Source organism: Oncorhynchus mykiss, chromosome 11 (assembly GCF_057628025.1).
Source record: "Oncorhynchus mykiss isolate SJ-2025 chromosome 11, ASM5762802v1, whole genome shotgun sequence".
Taxonomy (NCBI): domain Eukaryota; kingdom Metazoa; phylum Chordata; class Actinopteri; order Salmoniformes; family Salmonidae; genus Oncorhynchus; species Oncorhynchus mykiss.
This window is the reverse complement of record NC_143032.1, coordinates 43,214,166-43,235,591: the sequence shown is the minus strand read 5'-3', so window position 1 is coordinate 43,235,591 and position 21,426 is coordinate 43,214,166. Positions and strand designations below refer to the sequence as shown.

Below are 21,426 nucleotides of genomic sequence, written 5' to 3'. Positions count from 1 at the left end.
CATGCTGACTGGCGGCCCTGGCTGCTCCATGCTGACTGGCGGCCCTGGCTGCTCCATGCTGACTGGCGGCCCTGGCTGCTCCATGCAGACTGGCGGCTCTGGCGGCTCCTTGCAGACTGGCAGCTCTGGCGGCTCCTTGCAGACTGGCAGCTCCTTGCAGACTGGCAGCTCTGGCGGCTCCTTGCAGACTGGCAGCTCTGGCGGCTCCTTGCAGACTGGCAGCTCTGGCGGCTCCTTGCAGACTGGCAGCTCTGGCGGCTCCTTGCAGACTGGCAGCTCTGGCGGCTCCTTGCAGACTGGCAGCTCTGGCGGCTCCTTGCAGACTGGCAGCTTTGGCGGCATCCTGCAGAAAGGCAGCTCTGGCGGCTCCTTGCAGACTGGCAGCTCCTTGCAGACTGGCAGCACTATGCAGACTGGCAGCTCCTTGCAGACTGGCAGCTCTATGCTAACTGGCAGCTCTATGCTAACTGGCAGCTCTATGCTAACTGGCAGCTCTATGCTAACTGGCAGCTCTATGCTAACTGGCAGTTCTGAACAGGCGGGAGACTCCGACAGCGCTGGAGAGGAGGAGGGCTCCGACAGCGCTGGACAGGCGAGGCGCACTGTAGGCCTGATGCGTGGTGCTGGCACTGGTGGAACTGGGCCGAGGACACGCACAGGAAGCCTGGTGCGGGGAGCTGCTACCGGAGGGCTGGGGTGTGGAGGTGGTACTGGAAAAACCGGACCGTGCAGGCGCACTGGAGCTCTTGAGCATCGAGCCTGCCCAACCTTACCTGGTTGAATGCTCACGGTCGCCCTGCCAGTGCGGCGAGGTGGAATAGCCCGCACTGGACTATGCAGGCGAACCGGAGACACCGAGCGCAAGGCTGGTGCCATGTAAACCGGCCCAAGGAGACGCACTGGGGACCAGCTGCGTAGAGCCGGCTTCATGGCATTAGGCTCGACGCTCAATCTAGCCCGGCAGACACGCGGAGCTGGAATATACCGCACAGGGCTATGCACCCGCACTGGAGACACCGTGCGCACCACTGCATAACACGGTGCCTGTCCGGTCTCTCCAGCCCCCCGGTAAGCACAGGGAGTCTGCCCAGGTCTCCTACCTGGCATAGCCATACTCCCTGTTAGCCCCCCCCCCCAAGAAATTTTTGGGGCTGCCTCTCAGGCTTCCATCCGCGTCGCCGTGCTGCCTTCTCATACCAGCGCCTCTCTGCTTTCACCGCCTCCATTCTACGGTAACCCTCCTCGCATTGCTCCAGCGAATCCCAGGCGGGCTCCGGCACTCTCCCTGGGTCGGCCGCCCACCTGTCGATCTCCTCCCAAGTAGTATACTCCATACTGTACTCCTCCTTGGGCTGTTCCTGTTGTTTCTTCTCCCGCTGCACCTTAGTGCGGCTACACTCCCCTGGTTTAGCCCAGGGTCCTCTCCCGTCGAGGATTTCCTCCCATGTCCAGAAATCCTTATTGCGCTTCTCCTCGCGCTGCTCCTGCCTGTTGACACGCTGCTTGGTCCTTTTGTGGTGGGTGATTCTGTAACGGTTTTCTGTATGTGAAGGAGAGTCGGACCAAAATGCAGCGTGTAGATTGCGATCCATGTTTTAATGAACAAACGTAAAACACGAATCAGTACAAACACTACAAAATAAAGAACGTGATGAACGTAACGAAAACCTAAACAGCCCTATCTGGTGAAAACACATAGACAGGAACAATCACCCACAAACACACAGTGAAACCCAGGCTACCTAAATATGGTTCCCAATCAGAGACAATGACGAACACCTGCCTCTGACTGAGAACCATATCAGGCTGAACATAGAAATAGACAAACAAGACATGAAACATAGAATGCCCACTCAGATCACACCCTGACCAATCAAAACATAGAAAATACAAAGTAAACTATGGTCAGGGCGTGACATATATATTGTTCTTTTTTGTGTTTGTTTATGTGTAACCCTGTGTGGTTGTTTTTGTCGCACGGCTTTGCTTTGTCTTGGCCAGGTCGCAGTTGTAAATGAGAACTTGTTCTCAACTGGCCTACCTGGTTAAATAAAGGTGAAATAAAAATAAATAAAATAAAAAACGTTTTAGTACTACATTAGTCATTTTTACTATTTATTTTTTTGACAACTTTTCCTTCACAACATTCCTAAAGCCAATTGTGCTTTTTACTCCATAAAGTACTTGTTACATTTTGAAAGCTTAACAGGACAGAAAAATGGTAAAGTCACACACTTACCAAGAGAACATCCCTTTTGTAAATGATGTCTGAGTGTTGGAGTGTGCCCCTTGGCCCTGGCTATCTGTAAATAAAAAAACAGAAAAGAAAATGGTGTTGCCTGGTTTGCTTAATATAAGGAACTTGAAAAGATTTAACTTGTGCTTTTGATACTTAGGTATATTTGAGTAATTATATCTACTTTGATACTTAAGTATGTTAAAAACCAAATGCTTTTAGACTTTTACTCAAGTAGTATTTTACTGGGTGACTCACTTTTACTTGAGTCAATTTCCAAAACTTTTACTCAAGTATGACAATTAGGTACTTTTTCCATCACTGGTTTGCGCACCAATGCATGTACCTAACTGTCTATTTTCAGTTGTCTTTGGATACCCTTTTAGCCCGTAGTTGCTATTGAGTTACTGTCTCTTTATTGTTAACTTAATGCCCATTGCTCATTCATTTCCACCCCTCTTCAGGTAATAGCTACAGATAGGATATTTTCCCAGTGCACTGACCCCTTTCCCAGGCCTACTGCCTCCGTGGGAACACTGACAGTGGCCTCGGAGGCAGTTAGTGACAGTCAGAGGTCTGTGGTAGTGCCAGTAATAAGTATGTGGCATTCCTCTGCTGTGGTTGTCTTTCCCTTCCTGAAGAAGGAAACAAGACAACAAGGAGCCACTGAACACTGTCTTTCAGCAGTGCTGTGCTCAGCCTCTCCGCCCTCAATAAACTTGTCAATTATTGATTTCTTTGTTTGGACTAACACATTGATTCATGGCTTGTTGTGGATTCACTTACTACTTACAGCCTCTGTGTATGCTAAGAGTTCACTTCATTGTGAAATGAGAGTTTCACACTAGCACCAGTATGGAAAGGGAATGCGCTGTTTGCAGTTTTTCCTGTAGAGGGAGCCATTGCTCCATTGTATGATGTCCTGATGTAGCGCACAGCAAAAACTTCTCATTCAGCCTAACTATTGTCTTTGTAACTAAGGAATGTATAATGTGTATACATGCCAATCTAGGATACAGCTCTCTTAGTATCCATCAAAATTAGTCACTAGAGACCAAATGATGAGCCATTGAGTTCCAGTTTCATCAAAAAGAGCCAAAACAATGAATTGTCCCAATATAGATGATACCTTCATGAAAATCAAATCACATTTTATTGGTTGCATACACATATTTAGCAGATGCTGTTGTGGGTGTAGCAAAATGCTTGTGTTCCTAGCTCCAACAGTGCCCTAATATCTAACAATTCACAACAATACACACATCTAAATGTAGAAGAATGGAATGAATAAATATATAAATATTAGGAAGAGCAATGTTGGAGTCCGGAGTACATATATAACACATATATATATATATACACTACTGTTCAAAAGTTTCGAGTCACTTAGAAATGTCCTTGTTTTTAAAATAACATCAAATTGATCAGAAATACAGTGTAGACATTGTTAATGACCCTCCGCCAGGGTCCTCACTTCCTCCATGTGGGCTGTCTCGTCATTGTTGATAATCAGGCCTACTACTGTTGTGTCATCTGCAGACTTGATTGAGATGGAGGCCACTCAGTGTGGCCACACAGTCATGGGTGAACAGGGAGTACAGGAGGGGCCTGAACACGCACCCTTGTGGGTGGAGGTGTTGTTTCCTACCTTCACCACCTGGTGGCAGCCTGTCAGGAAGTCCAGGACCCAGTTGGGGTTCAGTCCCAGGGCCCCTGAGCTTAATGATGAGTTTGGAGGGTACTATGGTGTTGAAGGCTGAAGAAGATGGAAATCAATCAAGTTGAATTGGCTAATGTGCTCATAAAGATTTAATTGAGGTGCAGAGTGATGAGATCATACCATATAGTGTATGTGATTGTGCAGAGGCTAAGGGGAGTTGCTGGGAGACTGCCAGAACGTTCCGTCAAGCTCCAGCTGACGTGGTGTTGAAGTGTCTCCAGAGAGATGAGTGTAGAGGAAATGCCTGTGTCAGTGAATATGTGCAGGCTTTTAGCTCAGTGGTGCAAGCTGTGTGTGTGTTTCTCTATTTCTCTCCTAGTTCTCAGCCAAGAATGTTGCTGCTATGTTACTCTCCTTATGTTACTGATGCTGGGAAAACAGGACATACAACTACACACTAAGAGTATTCCTCAAGGGGTCTTTGGGAAGTTAGATGGTTCTATGTGGAACCATAATGACTCAAAGAATCCTTTGAGCCCTTCAATAGTTCTTTGCAGTTCAGAAAAGTGTTTTTTTCTCTTTTGGTGATAATTCAAATGTGGGGCAGTGGCTCATTAGAATATTTTGCGGCGTGGTTTGCTCACAGTTCTTTTTGGGCAACCGCGTGTGAGACCCACAGGGCGTAACTGGTTGAATCAACGTTATTTCCATGTAATTTCAACAACAACAAAAAATGTCAGCGTTTACGTTGGATAAATGTGGAAAACTGATTGGATTTGCAAAAAGTCATCAACATAAAGGAATTTTGTATTTTTTTCACCAAACTTTTAACCTGAGTCAAATGTCATGGTGACATTTTTTGTGGATTTTACATTGAATTCACTTCTAAACTAGACGTTGAACTGACATCTAAGCCCAGTGGGGAGTGTCCTTTCAGTTTCTCTAATCTATTGTTTTATGCAATTACATGTTAAATACGACTATGCCCAGTGATGGTGTCTTGTGAAAGACTCATGTATGGCCTTCTGTGAATTGAGAGCAGTTGACTGAAACAGTGGTTCTGAATTATCTCCTCAGGGAACCCCAGCAATTCCAGAGTTAGCACACCTAATTCAACTTGTCAATTAAAACAATAATAACACCTCTGGAATTTTGGCAAACCAGAATTGCAAACTGGCAAACCAGAATAAAACAACTCTATAGCATAGCAGAACCCTTTTTTGGTGCTATATATAAGTTTTTATTAATGGTTCTTTATAGCACCATAAAGGTTCAGTTTAGAACCATATGTGCATGGTTCTTTATTTATGTATTTTTTATTTAACCTTTATTTAACCAGGCAAGTCAGTTAAGAACAAATTCTTATTTTCAATGACGGCCTAGGAACAGTGGGTTAACTGCCTGTTCAGGGGCAGAACGACAGATTTGTACCTTGTCAGCTCGGGTTCTAAAAAAAGGTTAGATGTAAGCACCAAAAGGTATCCGCTGTGGTTACAAGCCAAATGAACCTTATTTGGGACTATATATAGCTGTTTGTGTGTGTACCCCCCAGTACCTCTCCAAGTGTGTGGCTCACTGTACTCACTCTAACCGCACACTGATGAGAGAAAACAATGTCACATGTCTACAGTATTCAAGTCTGCTATGAAGTCACGTACGTGAAGAGAACAGAGAACGAATCCGACCCGACTGGCATCTGTCTGTCTCAGTCTGTGTGTGTATTTTCCTCCAGGGGTCTTCTGTATGACTGCCGTCTGGTTTTACAGCTCATCAGGTGAAAAGGGTGTGTTGCGTGATAAGCCTGCCGACGGACACTCACCAGAACAACAACACACTGAATCACAGCAGACGGTGCACCATACCTGTGTGAAATGGTTTCTCGAGTTGTATTTGTCACGTGCACAAGTACAGTGAAATGCAAGCCATACCCAACAGTGCAGTATTCAGTATAACTAATACAATTTAAACCACAGTCCCTGGGTAGGTTATTGAAAACAATTCAAATAACAATACAGACAAACAAAGAGCAGTGAGCAGACGCAGAGCAACATAGGACAAGCAACACGTAGCACATACATCTACAAAGCAAAAATACATAAAAGCAACAAAGTCTTTTCACACCTCACAAGCTACAGACAACAGATAACAGTGGCAATACACACCTAGGCATTATGTTCACGAGTCTGTTTGTCCTTTAGGCATGACCTTGTTTTTTTGTGAAGGTGCGATAGGTGGGTCAATGAGTGTTCAACACCTTTGTTATGGCCTAAATAGGTTCAGGAGTAATAGTGTCTTTAACAAGTCTCATAATAAGTTGTATGGACTCACACTGTGTGCAATAGTGTTTATCATGATTTTTGAATGACTGCCTCATCTCTGTACCCAACACTAAGGTCGACTAAGGTCTCTCAGTCGAGCAGTTCATTTCAAATACAGATTCAACCACAAAGATCAGGCAGGTTTTGTAATGCCTCTCAAAGAAGGGCACCTTATTGGTAGATGTTTTTTTTTTATTTTTAAAGCAATTGATTGAATTGATCAGATCTTTATGGTAGAGTGGCCAGACGGAAGCCACTCCTCAGTAAAAGGCACATGACAGCCCGCTTGGAGTTTTCCAAGATGCACCTAAAGACTATCAGACCATGCGAAACAAGATTCTCTGGTCTGATGAAACCAAGATTGAACAATTTTTGGCCTGAATGACAAGTGTCAAGTCTGTAGGAAAACTGGCACCATCCCTCCGGTGAAGCATGTTGGTGGCAGCATCATGCTGTGGGGATGTTTTTCAGCAGCAGGGACTGGGACCCTAGTCAGGATCATGGGAAAGATGAACAAAGCAAAGTACAGAGATCCTTGATGAAAACCTTCTACAGAGCACTCGGGACCTCAGACATGGGTCGAAGGTTCACCTTCCAACAGGACAACGACTTTAGGCACATAGCCAAGACAACACGAGTGGCTTCGGGACAATTTTCTGAATGTCCTTAAGTGGCCCAACCAGAGCCCAGACTTGAACCCGATCGAACATCTCTGGAAAGACATGAAAATAGCTGTGCAGCGACGCTCCCCATCCAACCTGACAGAGCTTGAGAGGATCTGCAGAGAAAAACAAAAAACTCCCCAAATACAGGTGTGCAAATCTTGTAGCGTCATACTCAAGAAGACTGGAGGCTGTTATCGCTGCAAAGGTGCTTCAACAAAGTACTGTGTAAAGGGTCTGAATACTTACACTACCGGTCAAAAGTTTGGGGTCACTTAGAAATTTCCTTGCTTTTGAAAGAAAAGCACAGACTGTCTCTCTCTCTCTCTTTCTCTGCCCATCCCACCCTGGGACATTGTCATCATATTTTCCACATGTTCTCCTATTTGATCAAAGATGGGGAACGTAGATGCAGGTATAATAGAAGGGTTCTATAAAGAAAAAACAGAATGATTCTACTGCCACAATTCTAGAAAGGTTATTGGCTCTGTGTTGGCCTACTACCTCAACAAAGCAGAGTCTATATATCTCACTGCCTCATAGCCCTAGAATCACATTATTCCAGGATAAGGCCTTACGCTAATGCCTGATTGGGTAATGGAGTGACTTCACACACACCTCCTGTTAGCTGATTAGCATATCGGGCGACACTACAGTCAGCACTACGCCATCAGCTAATTTGCACTCCCTAAATACCTGAGCTCTGTGGCGTCACTGGTGTGTCCAGGTATAATTATAACACTGTATTTCAACTAGCCGCCCCCTAGCGCACACTATCATTTAGGTCAGGGGTAGGCAACCGGATTCAGCCGCGGGACGATTTTGGCTGGAGCGGCTCGTCGGGGTCCGGAACATAATTACGATAATTTGTACAATTCTACAACTAAGCCCATAAAGAGATTTGTTATTTTCATAATATATAATAACTTCATACCATGATTACTTGAGACACGTTCACATATATATATTTTTTTATGTTGTTGTTGTTGTTGTTGTTGAAATTATAGATTGCGGGACGGTTTTGGTAGTTGTCTTTTGGTAGTTCCCCTGGCTCTACCTTCAGTCTATTGTAGCTGACCTAATAGGTAGTTGTGGATGTGTTTACACTGGAACTCTAGTGCATTGTTCAGTCCAATGACAGTCCAACCTGGTCTCAGAGCATTTTGTATAATTCACAAGACAGTCCAATCTGTCTTATGTAACCATACCAAACGTAACATATCATACTAAATAGAGTGTCTTGTGTTTACGTACAGAATAACACGAAATGCTCTTAAACCCGTTTGGACAGTCCGGAATGGGACCAGATTGTTCTCCAACCTGGTTTCACAGTCCGTTGTCTGGCTGCAGTTGGTTTGGTAATGGAGATGGGATTGTTGGAAGTGTTTGAATTGGATGTAGATTCATGAAAAATGTATGGTCCGATTGACATGGGGGAAACCAGCATTGCTCTGTGGCTCATTTCATATAAACGCAGAATCCACCATGGTTCTCTTCTCAGCAGAAAGAAGCAGTGCGAGATGAGAATAGCTGTTCTTTCCTGCTTTGGATATCCCTATGTATTTTTGTTTTAACATTGTAATGTTCAGTAGTTTTGATTAAGTGGCACAAGGAGTAGCCTTCACTGTGATTTGTATGAATATATTTATTATGTATCTATTTATATAGGATCTTAAATGATCCATTGCTTCCAGACCACCTTCCAGTGAATTGTTTGAATGTTAGAATGAGTGACATGCCCCTTTTAAATGGTGTGAGCTGACCTCTTGCAAGTCTAAGCTGATTGTTCACCTGTGGCCTCCTGCCTGAAGCCCTTCAGTTTGTTTAAATGGAGGATGACATTCAGTGTGTGAGGGACAGCTGGTATGTCTGCAAGTTTGAACAAAATCAAGCTATCACCATCTGTCTCAACAATGTGCGAGGACATCAGCCAGCTATCTCACAGGGGATTTTGCCCCATCCTGTCGCGGAGTTCCACATGTCAGAGACTTTCAGAGGGGACTGCTGGGGTTTGGGGAGGCTGAACCTCTGAATCTCTGAACCAGTCAGACTGTTTTCATAAACACTGAACACCATCCCAGAGAGCATTCCCCTCCATTATTTGTCTTTACACCTCCACTAGAACAATGCGTCTATTTTCTTACTGTGTGCAGGCTAACCCAGTGTCTGAAGCCGATTAGTTGGGTAATTCAAACTTCAGGACGGAGGCTTTTCTTGGGGGAAATGACTCGGTGAGCTACTTCTCTCCCTTGTCCTGTTCCTGTGCTCTGTGTGGGGAGGGCTTTGTTCATTTTCTTTCTTTATGTGGTATGTTAGGAATTCTGCAATTTCATATGATGTCACACAAGTTTTGCAATTCCTGTAAAATGTTACAAATCTGATTGTGCAATATGCTACACATTTGTCGTGCTTAAGATCCCCGGTGTGTGCATCTTTAAAACCCAGAAGTTTTTCAGAGGAAAGTGAGAGGAACCTTTGGCATGAAGTAGACACTAGAGCGCTTAGCTTTGGGATTGTCTCTGTCTCAGGACTCTGAAGAGCCACTGGTGAAGAGGAAACACACAATACAATAAATAACTAGAAATGGCAAGTTAGAGAGCCAGCGCTTTGAGAGTTGAAGAGTGGGGACCAACATTTGGCTGTGTCAACTGAGACAACGTTGGAAAGTTTAACTGTTTAGCCTACTGTTGATAAATTCAGCAATGCTTGGAAAACAGAATTTTTTGTTGAAAACATATAGGCTTAGCATCTTTATTAGGCTACAACTTGGGAATATCCTCCCTTTGATTGCAAGCTCTAAATTTGAGCCTATTTTCAGAGTTTTAAAAACAGTAATAGGCCGAATAGTTTTCAGAATTCTATACTGATAGTCGCTTATTTTTTGTTTTACTTAAATTGGAGAACTCTATCCATTAGAAGAACTGGGACATTTTCAGCTTCCAGGAATTGTATACAGAACCTTGCGACATGGGGCTGTGCATTATCATGCTGAAACGTGAGGTGATGGCGGCGGATGAATGGCACGACAATGGGCCTTGGAATCTCGTCACGGTATCTGTGCATTCAAATTGCCATTGATCAAATGCAATTGTGATTGTTGTCCCTAGCTTAAGCCTGCCCATACCATTACCCCACCGCCACCATCAGGCACTCTGTTCACAATGTTCATATCAGCAAACTGCTCATCCACACAACGCCATACACGTGGTCTGCGGTTGTGAGACTGGTTGGACTTACTGCCATATTCTCTAAAATTATGTTGGAGGCGGTTTATGGTAGATAAATTAACACCTCTGGTGGACAGTCCATGTTCCCTCAATACTTGAGACATCTGTTTTATTGTGTTGTGTGACAAAACTGCACATTTTAGAGTGGCATTTTATTGTCCCCAGCACAAGGTGCACCTGTGTAGTGATCGTGCTGTTTAACCAGCTTCTTGATATGCACCTGTCAAGTGGATGGATTATCTTGGCAAATGAAAAATGCTCACTAACAGGGATATAAACACATTTGTGCACATCATTTTTCAGAAATAAGCTTTTTATGTGGGTATGGAACATTTCATGGATATTTTATTTCAGCTCATGAAACATGAGACCAGCACTTTAAATATTGCATGTATTTTTTTGTTCGGTGTATTAATTCAGATTGTGTTCTGATCTCATTCCGTTGTCAGCGTTTTGCTTTGTGGGGCCGAGGTTTTCGGGGTTAATCTTTAATTTTGTGTTAGGTTAGGCATCTTTTCAAACCGTGATAATGCGCTGTCTGATACAGTTTTAATTTCGTCATTTGTTATCAAGTGTCTGAATAGATCAATGCTTTCTGACCCGCCACAATTCCTTTTTAAATGCCCGTTTGTCTGCTATTTCGTAGACCTATAATTTATTGTTTAAGGGCATGGAGACAACAATATTCTCCCCTTCACGTACTTTGTATTTTTATTTTATATTTATTGCTCGGTTGCGAGAGGAGCATTGTATGGGTTAATTTAGCGTAACGTCCCTCGGCTACTGTGGCAAGTACTGCGCACATTTGAGTTGTTGTGGTGTTCGCTCCCGCGGAGGCAATGCCCTTTTGTGGAGAGGTCTTATCACAGCCGACAGACAGCACTCTCAATCAGGACGCAAAGACACAAAGAGAAGAATTGCATTTAAAAAAAGGACCATTCTTTCCCATACTGCCAAGGAGGGGTGTTCACTGTGGGTGTTTGAGAAGCCCTTTGTTGCTTGAAAAAAAAAAAAAAAAGGTAGCCAAGAATATACACTGTGGACTAGCTGTATGTTTTATGAACAGGGTTACTGTATGCTGTTAGGGCTCTCGCACACGTCTCTTCTTGCGTTCGGAGAAGTCAGTGTATTGTGGACTTTGGAAGTTTTAACACAGCGAAACTGGTCTGGATATACTTCAGAAGACGAAAAGGTTACGGTGTATGCTATTTTGCGCATTGTTTTTGGAGACTTGTGCGTAACGCGCCACCTGTACTTTATCTACCAGCAAATTATCGAAACGGATCTACAGTACTGTCTCTTCATGTTTGTTTTAATCTGCTACCATGAGCGTTCTTGGCATTTTTTCATGGGAAATTTGAGTTCTCAGCTCCCATAAACGCTTTTATTTTGCAACAAATTAAGTTTAATTTGAGGGTTGGAAGTGAATATTTTCAAGCATATGCTACCTCAATTTGTGGATACTACTTCGTGGGATGCCAATGGACAGATACGCAGACATGGAGGACAAACTGCGCATTTTGGAGGACCTGAACATGATGTACATCCGACAGATCGCCCTCAGTTTACAGGTAATGTACCTTATGGAAGCTCTGTCAGTCATCATTAAGTCCCTCCAGACTCTCTCACTGGCTTTGTCTGATATCCTCTCTTCTTTCACCGGCCATTCAATGTGCAGTTTTGTCATGACATATCAGTGCATGTCAGTGAAGTGAGATTTTCAAGCTTAAGTGTACAAATCATAGGGTGTCAAAAGTCGGGGAGAGCTGTAAAGCTGTTTGGCACGCCGTCTGAGTGTATGATGTGGCAGGAACCAGGTAAGGTGTACAGGCTCTCACTTCCCCCTGAGCTGTTACAACTGTGTATAGCACGTGAGCCGGTTTACTGAGTGAGTTCACTGCTTTTTTTTACAGGTTATGTTAAAAGTTGAGCGGGTGTGGCTGAAGAATGTCTCTGACAAAGGGGTTATGCATACTCCGTTGTGGTATCCTTATGGCCGAGCTAGCTCTCAGTGAGAGAAAATAGAAAACACGCCATCTACAGTAATTAAAGTCAGGTTGGAGAATAACTAAGATTGTCTCCAGCTGCACATGTGGGACTCGCAAGTCCCCAAAGGGGCAAAAGTGTGTGTGTGTGTCAGAGGGAGGAAGAAATAATGATGCAATACTTATATCAATACCTAACAAAGTGTGGTGTCATTGATGTGAACACTATGCATAACATAGTCCACATCTCTGTTCCTTTGACAAGCGGAGGAAATAGCTAGAGCATCTCAATGTCTTAGTCTGGGGAGAGAGCCAGGAGACGCGTGGTCATTGGAAGTGATACGGGAAATATGTCAAAAGGACATTTTAATGCTTAATTTCTTGGGCGTTTGGCTGCTCTGTTGTAAAACTATGTTGGCTCTGCAGCTGTTGTGTGTTAGGGTGTTGGGGGTGTGTTATCTAAGTGACAATGGGAGTGCCAGCCTCTGCCACTGCTGGGCACTGTGTTGGACAGTCATATCACCATAACACAGGTTGGCAGCTCACTTCCAGTGTCTTAGTTCATCTGTTCCAAACAGACAGCCAGGTGGTCCATGTGGCTGTCTAATGGGCACATGATGGGCAACTTGGCTTGGTAATAGAGCAATGAATGTCTAATGGATGCACGCATACACACACACACACACACACACACACACCCTTTTCAGACCCCATACATATACTCAGTGGAGCTGGCTCCTCTCTCTAGAATAAAGACACCAGCTAGCGGGTTGCACCAGCTAGCTCTCTGGCATTTAGACAGAAACTAGATGTGTCTCCACTGTGTGTTTTCATTTAACTAAGCAAGTCAGTTAAGAACATTTATTTTTACAATGACTGCCTACCCCGGCCAAACCTTCCCCTCACCCGGACAATGCTGGGCCAAATCAGACTCCCGAACACGGCCGGTTGTGGTACAGTCTGGGATCAAACCAGGGTCTGTAGTGACGCCTCGAGCACTGAGATGCAGTGCCTTAGATCGCTGCGCCACTCGGGAGCTATAGTACCCCTAACCAGAACAGAGTTTAGAACGCTGTCTTTCCCCCTGGCGTTCCCTGCCTCCCTGTTGAACCCCTAACCTATCAACTGCTCAGATATTACCGAATCATCATTGACACTCATGAGTTGTAACCTTTTTAATTTCAGCCACCAAATGTCAGTCAGTCTCAAACCATTCAATTATACTCTATGGAAGAGCTTGCTTTAAGACACTGACTTGTTTACTGCACTGACAAACTGGCAGCAGCCAGTCAATGTACATGCTGAATCTGTGTTCTATGCTGGCAGAGAACAGTGGCAGATACTCTCTCAACGAAGAGATCCTAATTGGGTTGTCAGTCTGTAATATCTCAGTAAACAGTATTGCTTGGACAGGCTTGTTTCTCTTCAGTGCCCCCCCCCCCCCCCCCCCCCCCCTCCCTCCTTCCCTGCCTGTGTGGGTTGCTGGAACAGCGATTCTTTGTATGTGATGGGGCTGTGCAACCCACTGGAGCTCCAGGATGACGACTTCTCTGCCTGCTGCAGAGAGGCCTCCATTCAGCCGTAGCATAATTTGTCTTTTGCCTTAAAGGTCATTTAGAAGAGTGCTGTGGATGATCCAGTTGCTATATGGTCTAAAAACACTGCCAACTTCCCCTTTGTTGTCACTGTTGCTGACTGGGAGGACTGTGCCTGTCCAGTGTGCAAATGTGAGTTCTACAGGTAAGACATCTGTTTGCTCATAGAGGAGCAGCTGTTCTGAGCTTATGTGGTTACATAGAATAACCCTGGCGAGGAAGCAGCAGAGCCAGCATTCCAGACAACAAACAAGTGTCAGTGCACCACTCTCAGTATTTCCCTTCTATTCCTTTAGTGAGGGTCACCGCCACCCCAAAAGATGCGAGTACATACCAGTACCAGTCAAATTTTGGACACACCTACTCATTCCATGGTTTTTCTTTATTTTTACTATTTTCTACATTGTAGAATAATGGTGAAGACATCAAAACTATGAAATAACACATATGGAATCATATAGTAACCAAACAAAGTGTTAAACAAATACAAATATATTTTTGATTTTTGATTCTTCAAAGCAGCCACTCTTTGCCTTGACAGCTTTGCACACATTTTTATTATAAGGTAAAGTCCTCCCAGATTGCAGATCCTAGGGCTTCCACAAGATGTCATCAGTCTTTAGAAAGAGTTTCAGGCTGTTTTTTTTTTGAAAAATGAGCCAGAGATTGTAGTTTTTCTAGGTGGCTCCCATTTTGGCTGTAGTGTTTCCATGCGTGTGGATGAGAGTGCGTTCTTTGGTATTGTTCTCCAGTAAAGACTAACGATTCTCCATCTTACATTTTTAAATGTATTTACGTACTATGGCATGGGGGGCCCCCATTGATTTTTTTGTTTGTCACTCGGGTAGCATAAGAACACAGCATAAGCCATGGCAAAACGTGTAGAATTGCAGGAAATTCTGTAAAACGGCACATTTTCTCTCAGCCCCATGAGAAAATGTCACTGCTGCTGAACAAAAAAATCCTAGAGGCAACACTGGTCCCTAACTCCTTGGTTTGTTTTCAGTCATCTAGAAAGACTTTCTTCTACTCCTCCTAACTTCCCCGTTTGTTCAGGTTTCAACACATCCCTTTTTGAATAGTAGGGACCACATTCTTGGCTCCTCTTTGAGCTGTGTTTCTTGTTTCCCTTTATTTCATGGCTGCCGCTCACCTCCGTTACGACGCCCATTAGGGCCACAGTAAAACGCCTCATCAGTGACAGCGCTGTGGAACACTTTTGTCTCTGGAATGCAGGAATTCCGAGCCCACGCTACTGATGGGAACAGGAAACAGTCCGGTGAAATGCGTGGTTCCCAATAGAGGGTCAGCGTAATGTCATAGCACAGCCTGGATGGGCACATGCGTGAGCACACGCACATACACTACTTACACACTTAACTGTATATTATTGACCTATATAGTAGATATGCCTCATGTCTGAGTGACTAAGTAGTGCTCTCCAGTCTCCAGGGTCTGTCCTACATGTCCTATGCTCCCTGTCCGCTTACTGAGAGGTCACAGGCAGAAGGGAGGGCCCTAGATGGCCACTCTCCCCCATGGCTATAATTAGTCTGGAGGCTGTGTGTTCTGGAGAGTGGCCCAGAGGGCGGTCTAAGATTGTGTACCAATGTGCATTGGTCATGTATTGAAGAAGCTACAGTAACAATAATGTGTTTCTTACCACCGGAGTGAGGAGAGGAGCGTGCCCAATTTGACTGGAGCTCGGAGCGAGATTCCCCAAGGCTGTAGCCTTGGCCTTCTTGGCCGCTACCAATTTTGCTTCAGTAGCGCTCACTTAATGAGCTCAGGGCATGCCCGGCCCAGCATGCATTTGTTGTCTACTTGTGTGCTGCTATAGCCCCTTGCTACTGTCATGGAGGTGGCACAATATTTTCATGAAGAAACCGATAATACACACCGGTGCAAAAGATGAGGAGCAAGCGAGGGAATGCGGTGATATAGTGTCCACAGCTGAAGAACATTGTGGAATCTGAAAAGACATGTATCCCGAAAGCATAATGGTGTACTTACTAGGTGCCTATGCTAAAAGAAAGGAATGAGGTGGGTAGTTAAGTGTGTCATTGTAGCAAAGTAGGCCTAAAGGTTTAGGCAAAATAACCCAATCAAAACAGAAAGCTCCTTGAAAGTTGGATAATGCCAGGAATATTGGGATAAAAACAATTATGGCCTATTGTACAGAGAACAAAAATGAACATTTTAAGAGATCAGATTTGTTTATACAGTGGGGCAAAAAGTATTTAGTCAGCCACCAATTGTGCAAGTAATCCCACTTAAAAAGATGAGAGAGGCCTGTAATTTTCATCATAGGTACACTTCAACTATGACAGACAAAATGAGAAAAAACAATCCAGAGAATCACATTGTAGGATTTTTAATGACTTTATTTGCAAATAATGGTGGAAAATAAGTATTTGGTCAATAACAAAAGTTTATCTCAATAGTTTGTTATATACAGTGCCTTGCGAAAGTATTCGGCCCCCTTGAACTTTGCGACCTTTTGCCACATTTCAGGCTTCAAACATAAAGATATAAAACTGTATTTTTTTGTGAAGAATCAACAACAAGTGGGACACAATCATGAAGTGGAACGACATTTACTGGATATTTCAAACTTTTTTAACAAATCAAAAACTGAAAAATTGGGCGTGCAAAATTATTCAGCCCCTTTACTTTCAGTGCAGCAAACTCTCTCCAGAAGTTCAGTGAGGATCTCTGAATGATCCAATGTTGACCTAAATGACTAATGATGATAAATACGATCCACCTGTGTGTAATCAAGTCTCCGTATAAATGCACCTGCACTGTGATAGTCTCAGAGGTCCGTTAAAAGCGCAGAGAGCATCATGAAGAACAAGGAACACACCAGGCAGGTCCGAGATACTGTTGTGAAGAAGTTTAAAGCCGAAATTTGGATACAAAAAGATTTCCCAAGCTTTAAACATCCCAAGGAGCACTGTGCAAGCGATAATATTGAAATGGAAGGAGTATCAGACCACTGCAAATCTACCAAGACCTGGCCGTCCCTCTAAACTTTCAGCTCATACAAGGAGAAGACTGATCAGAGATGCAGCCAAGAGGCCCATGATCACTCTGGATGAACTGCAGAGATCTACAGCTGAGGTGGGAGACTCTAGGACAACAATCAGTCGTACATTGCACGAATCTGGCCTTTATGGAAGAGTGGCAAGAAGAAAGCCATTTCTTAAAGATATCCATAAAAAGTGTAATTTAAAGTTTGCCACAAGCCACCTGGGAGACACACCAAACATGTGGAAGAAGGTGCTCTGGTCAGATGAAACCAAAATTGAACTTTTTGGCAACAATGCAAAACGTTATGTTTGGCGTAAAAGCAACATAGCTGAACACACCATCCCCACTGTCAAACATGGTGGTGGCAGCATCATGGTTTGGGCCTGCTTTTCTTCAGCAGGGACAGGGAAGATGGTTCAAATTGATGGGAAGATGGATGGAGCCAAATACAGGACCATTCTGGAAGAAAACCTGATGGAGTCAGGTTTTGCAAAAGACCTGAGACTGGGATGGAGATTTGTCTTCCAACAAGACAATGATCCAAAACATAAAGCAAAATCTACAATGGAATGGTTCAAAAATAAACATATCCAGGTGTTAGAATGGCCAAGTCAAAGTCCAGACCTGAATCCAATCGAGAATCTGTGGAAAGAACTGAAAACTGCTGTTCACAAATGCTCTCCATCCAACCTCACTGAGCCCGAGCTGTTTTGCAAGGAGGAATGGGAAAAAATGTCAGTCTCTCAATGTGCAAAACTGATAGAGACATACCCCAAGCAACTTACAGCTGTAATCGCAGCAAAAGGTGGCGCTACAAAGTATTAACTTAAGGGGGCTGAATAATTTTGCACGCCCAATTTTTCAGTTTTTGATTTGTTAAAAAAGTTTGAAATATCCAATAAATGTCGTTCCACTTCATGATTGTGTCCCACTTGTTGTTGAATCTTCACAAAAAAATACAGTTTTATATCTTTGTTTGAAGCCTGAAATGTGGCAAAAGGTCGCAAAGTTCAAGGGGGCCGAATACTTTCGCAAGGCACTGTACCCTTTGTTGGCAATGACAGAGGTCAAACGTTTTCTGTAAGTCTTCACATGGTTTTCACACACTTGCTGGTATTTTGGCCCATTCCTCCATGCAGATCTCCTCTAGAGCAGTGATGTTTTGGGGCTGTTGCTGGACAACACGGACTTTCAACTCCCTCCAAAGATGGGGTTGAGATCAACTATGGGGTTGAGATCTAGAGACTGGCTAGGCCACTCCAGGACCTTGAAATGCTTCTTACGAAGCCACTCCTTCGTTGCCCGGGCAGTGTGTTTGGGATCATTGTCATGCTGAAAGACCCAGCCACATTTCATCTTCAATGCCCTTCACTCAAAATCTCACGATACATGGCCCCATTCATTCTTTCCTTTACACGGATCAGTCGTCCTGGTCCCTTTTCAGAAAAACAGCCCCAAAGCATTATGTTTCCACCCCCATGCTTCACAGTAGGTATGGTGTTTTTTGGATGCAACTCAGCATTCTTTGTCCTCCAAACACGACGAGTTGAGTTTTTACCAAAAAGTTATATTTTGGTTTCATCTGACCATATGACATTCTCCCAAATCTTCTTCTGGATCATCCAAATGTTCTCTAGTAAACTTCAGACGGGCCTGGACATGTACTGGCTTAAGCAGGGGGACACGTCTGGCACTGCAGGATTTGAGTCCCTGGCGGCGTAGTGGGTTACTGATGGTAGGCTTTGTTACTTTGGTCCCAGCTCTCTGCAGGTCATTCACTAGGTCCCCCCGTGTGGTTCTGGGATTTTTGCTCACCGTTCTTGTGATCATTTTGACCCCACGGGGTGAGATCTTGCGTGGAGCCCCAGATCGAGGGAGATTATCAGTGGTCTTTTATGTCATCCATTTCCTAATAATTGCTCCTACAGTTGATTTCTTCAAACCAAGCTGCTTACCTATTGCAGATTCAGTCTTCCCAGCCTGGTGCAGGTCTACAATTTTGTTTCTGGTGTCCTTTGACAGATCTTTAGTCTTGGCCATAGTGGAGTTTGGAGTGTGTGTGACTGAGGTTGTGGACAGGTGTCTTTTATACTGATAACAAGTTCAAACAGGTGCCATTAATACAGGTAACGAGTGGAGGACAGAGGAGCCTCTTAAAGAAGTTACAGGTCTGTGAGAGCCAGAAATCTTGCCTGTTTGTAGGTGACCAAATACTTATTTTCCACCATAATTTGCAAATAAATTCATAAAAAATCCTAAAATGTGATTTTCTGGATTGTTTTTTTCTCATTTTGTCTGTCATAGTTGAAGTGTACCTATGATGAAAATTACAGGCCTCTTATCTTTAAGTGGGAGAACTTGCACAATTGGTGGCTGACTAAATACTTTTTGCCCCACTGTATAAACAAATCTGATCTCTTAAAATGTTCATTTTTGTTCTATCTGTACAATAGGCCATAATTGTTTTTATCCCAATATTCCTGGCATTATCCAACTTTCAAGGAGCTTTCTGTTTTGATTGGGTTATTTTGCCTAAACCTTTAGGCCTACTTTTAGAAAAAACAACAACTCTGCATCCCTGACCAGCCTGGCAAGAGTGGCCAAAAGGGTGTTTAGCATCTCCAGTGGCTCGGCAAGCGCTCTCCAGGCACCATCACATGAGCCTGAAGCTACAGACTCGTTTCTAAAAAATGTTTTCAAAGGCACTATTTAATTTGTCTTTCATTCTAAGTCACAGCGTATATGCACAATTTATAGACTAACAACGATTTACAACAAAACGTTTAAATGTTGAGAGCTTAATGTCCCTGACTCCCTGTGTGTTGCACTCGCAAATGCTTCACAATGTATTTCTTTGTAGGTTATAGCCTAAATACATCATTTGCTTTCTTTTGACTCTGTCTGGCTCCTGACCTACACCACATGACCAAAAGTATGTGGACATCTGATCGTCAAACATCTCATTCCAAAATCATGAGCATTAATATCAATTGGTCCCCCCCTGCTGCTGTAACAGCACCCACACCACTAGATGTTGGAACATTGCTGTAGGGATTTGCTTCCATTCAGCCACAGGAGCATTAGTGAGTCGGCACTGATGTTGGGCGATTAGGCTGGCTTGCAGTTGGGGTTTCAATTCATCCCAAAGGTGTTCGATGGGGTTGAGATCAGGGCTTGGTGCAGGCCAGTCAAGTTCTTCCACACTTTCGACAAACCATTTCTGCATGGACCTTGCTTTGTGCACAGGGGCATTGTCATGCTGAAACAGGAAAGGGTCTTCCCCAAACTGTTGTCACAAAGTTGTAAGCATTGTAAGCATTGTCTAGAATGTCATTGTATGCTATAGCTTTAAGATTTCCCTTCACTGGAACTAAGGAACCTAGCCCGAACTATTGTAAAAACAGCCACAGACCATTATTCATCCTCTATCAGACTTTATAGTTGACACTATGCATTGGGGCAGGTAGCGTTTTCCTGGCATCTGCCAAACCCAGATTCGGCTGTTGGACTGCCAGATGGTGAAGCGTGATTCATCACAGAATGCGTTTCCACTGCGCCGGAGTCCAATGGCGGCAAGCTTTACACCACTCCAGCAGACGCTTGGTATTACGCATGGTGATCTTAGGCTTGTGTGCGGCTGCTCGGCCATGGAAACCCATTTCTTGAAGCTCCCGACGAACAGTTCCCGTTCTGTGAGCTTGTGTAACCTACCACTTTGCGGATAAGCCGTTGCTGCTCCTAGACGTTTCCATTTCACAATAACGGCACTTACAGTTGACCGGGGCAGCTCTAGCAGGGCAGAATTTTGACAAACTGACTTGAAAAGGTGGCATCCTATGATGGTGCCACATTGAAAGTCACTGAGCTCTTCAGTACGAGCTATTCTACTGGCAATGTGTGTCTATGGAGATTGCATGGATGTGTGCTCAATTTTATACACCTGTCAGCAACGGGCTGAAATAGCTGAATCCCCTAATTGAAGGGGTGTCCACGTACTTTTGTGTATATAGAGTTTATATGATGTTTTAAGATAACGTGGCCTATTTTTGAAATAAGAGCTTCTTACAATACTTTTTCATGTTTATTAAAATACTTTCATTCAAATCATATGTTTTGGTTTCAATACTTCAAAAGTAATTAAAAAAAAAAAGATGGTTGTTGGTTAAATTGTGATTTAAAAAAAAATAAATGGAGCTAATTTGGAGGCAGATTATTTTTATTTATATTTCCGCCTGTGAGCACAAAGCATTTTTTTAGCAGAGTGGTTGGAAAGGATGTGAGCGATGAGCAGGATTTCCGACTTCACTCGCATATTCTCTCTGTGTGTGCGTGATCCTACACCCAGCTCTCACACCGGGGGTGCCCTTCCCCACTCAGCAGGGGTCCAGACTGGAGCACGGCAGGATGCTACCGGGCTGCTGAACCCCTCCCCTCTTGTTGCTCCTGACGCCGCCGGCGCGCTGCTGCCTCTGATTGGCGAGTGATTAGACAGATCACAGATCATCTGCTCAGGATTAGTTAACCCAACAAGTAACACCCCAGTAAGACCCAGCCAGCCCTACCCAGGCTGAACAACAACACTGGCATGGCTTCTTTTATATCCACAGTGACGATACTGACAACTGTTGTGTGCAACAAAAGCATCAAAGGGATTGAAGACCCAATTTATTTCAATTATATTTTTGGGTTGAATGTGTGGTCGTGAAAGGA

General features: G+C 44.0%; 1 protein-coding gene across 8 annotated transcripts in view; it reads left to right on the top strand.

The window, feature by feature from the left end:
* The window catches only part of LOC110535022 (rhotekin), a 126,301-nt gene that overhangs the window by 27,246 nt on the left and 77,629 nt on the right, over positions 1–21,426 (top strand). For 2 of the 8 annotated variants that reach the window (XM_036935481.2, XM_090190173.1), the window contains exon 1: positions 10,903–11,674. The exons of the other annotated variants lie outside the window; for them this stretch is intronic. In XM_036935481.2, the coding sequence (XP_036791376.2) occupies positions 11,579–11,674 (96 nt within the window). In that variant the 5' untranslated portion in view covers positions 10,903–11,578. Of the gene's footprint in view, positions 1–10,902; positions 11,675–21,426 lie in introns of those variants that run through there. 8 annotated transcript variants of the gene reach the window in all.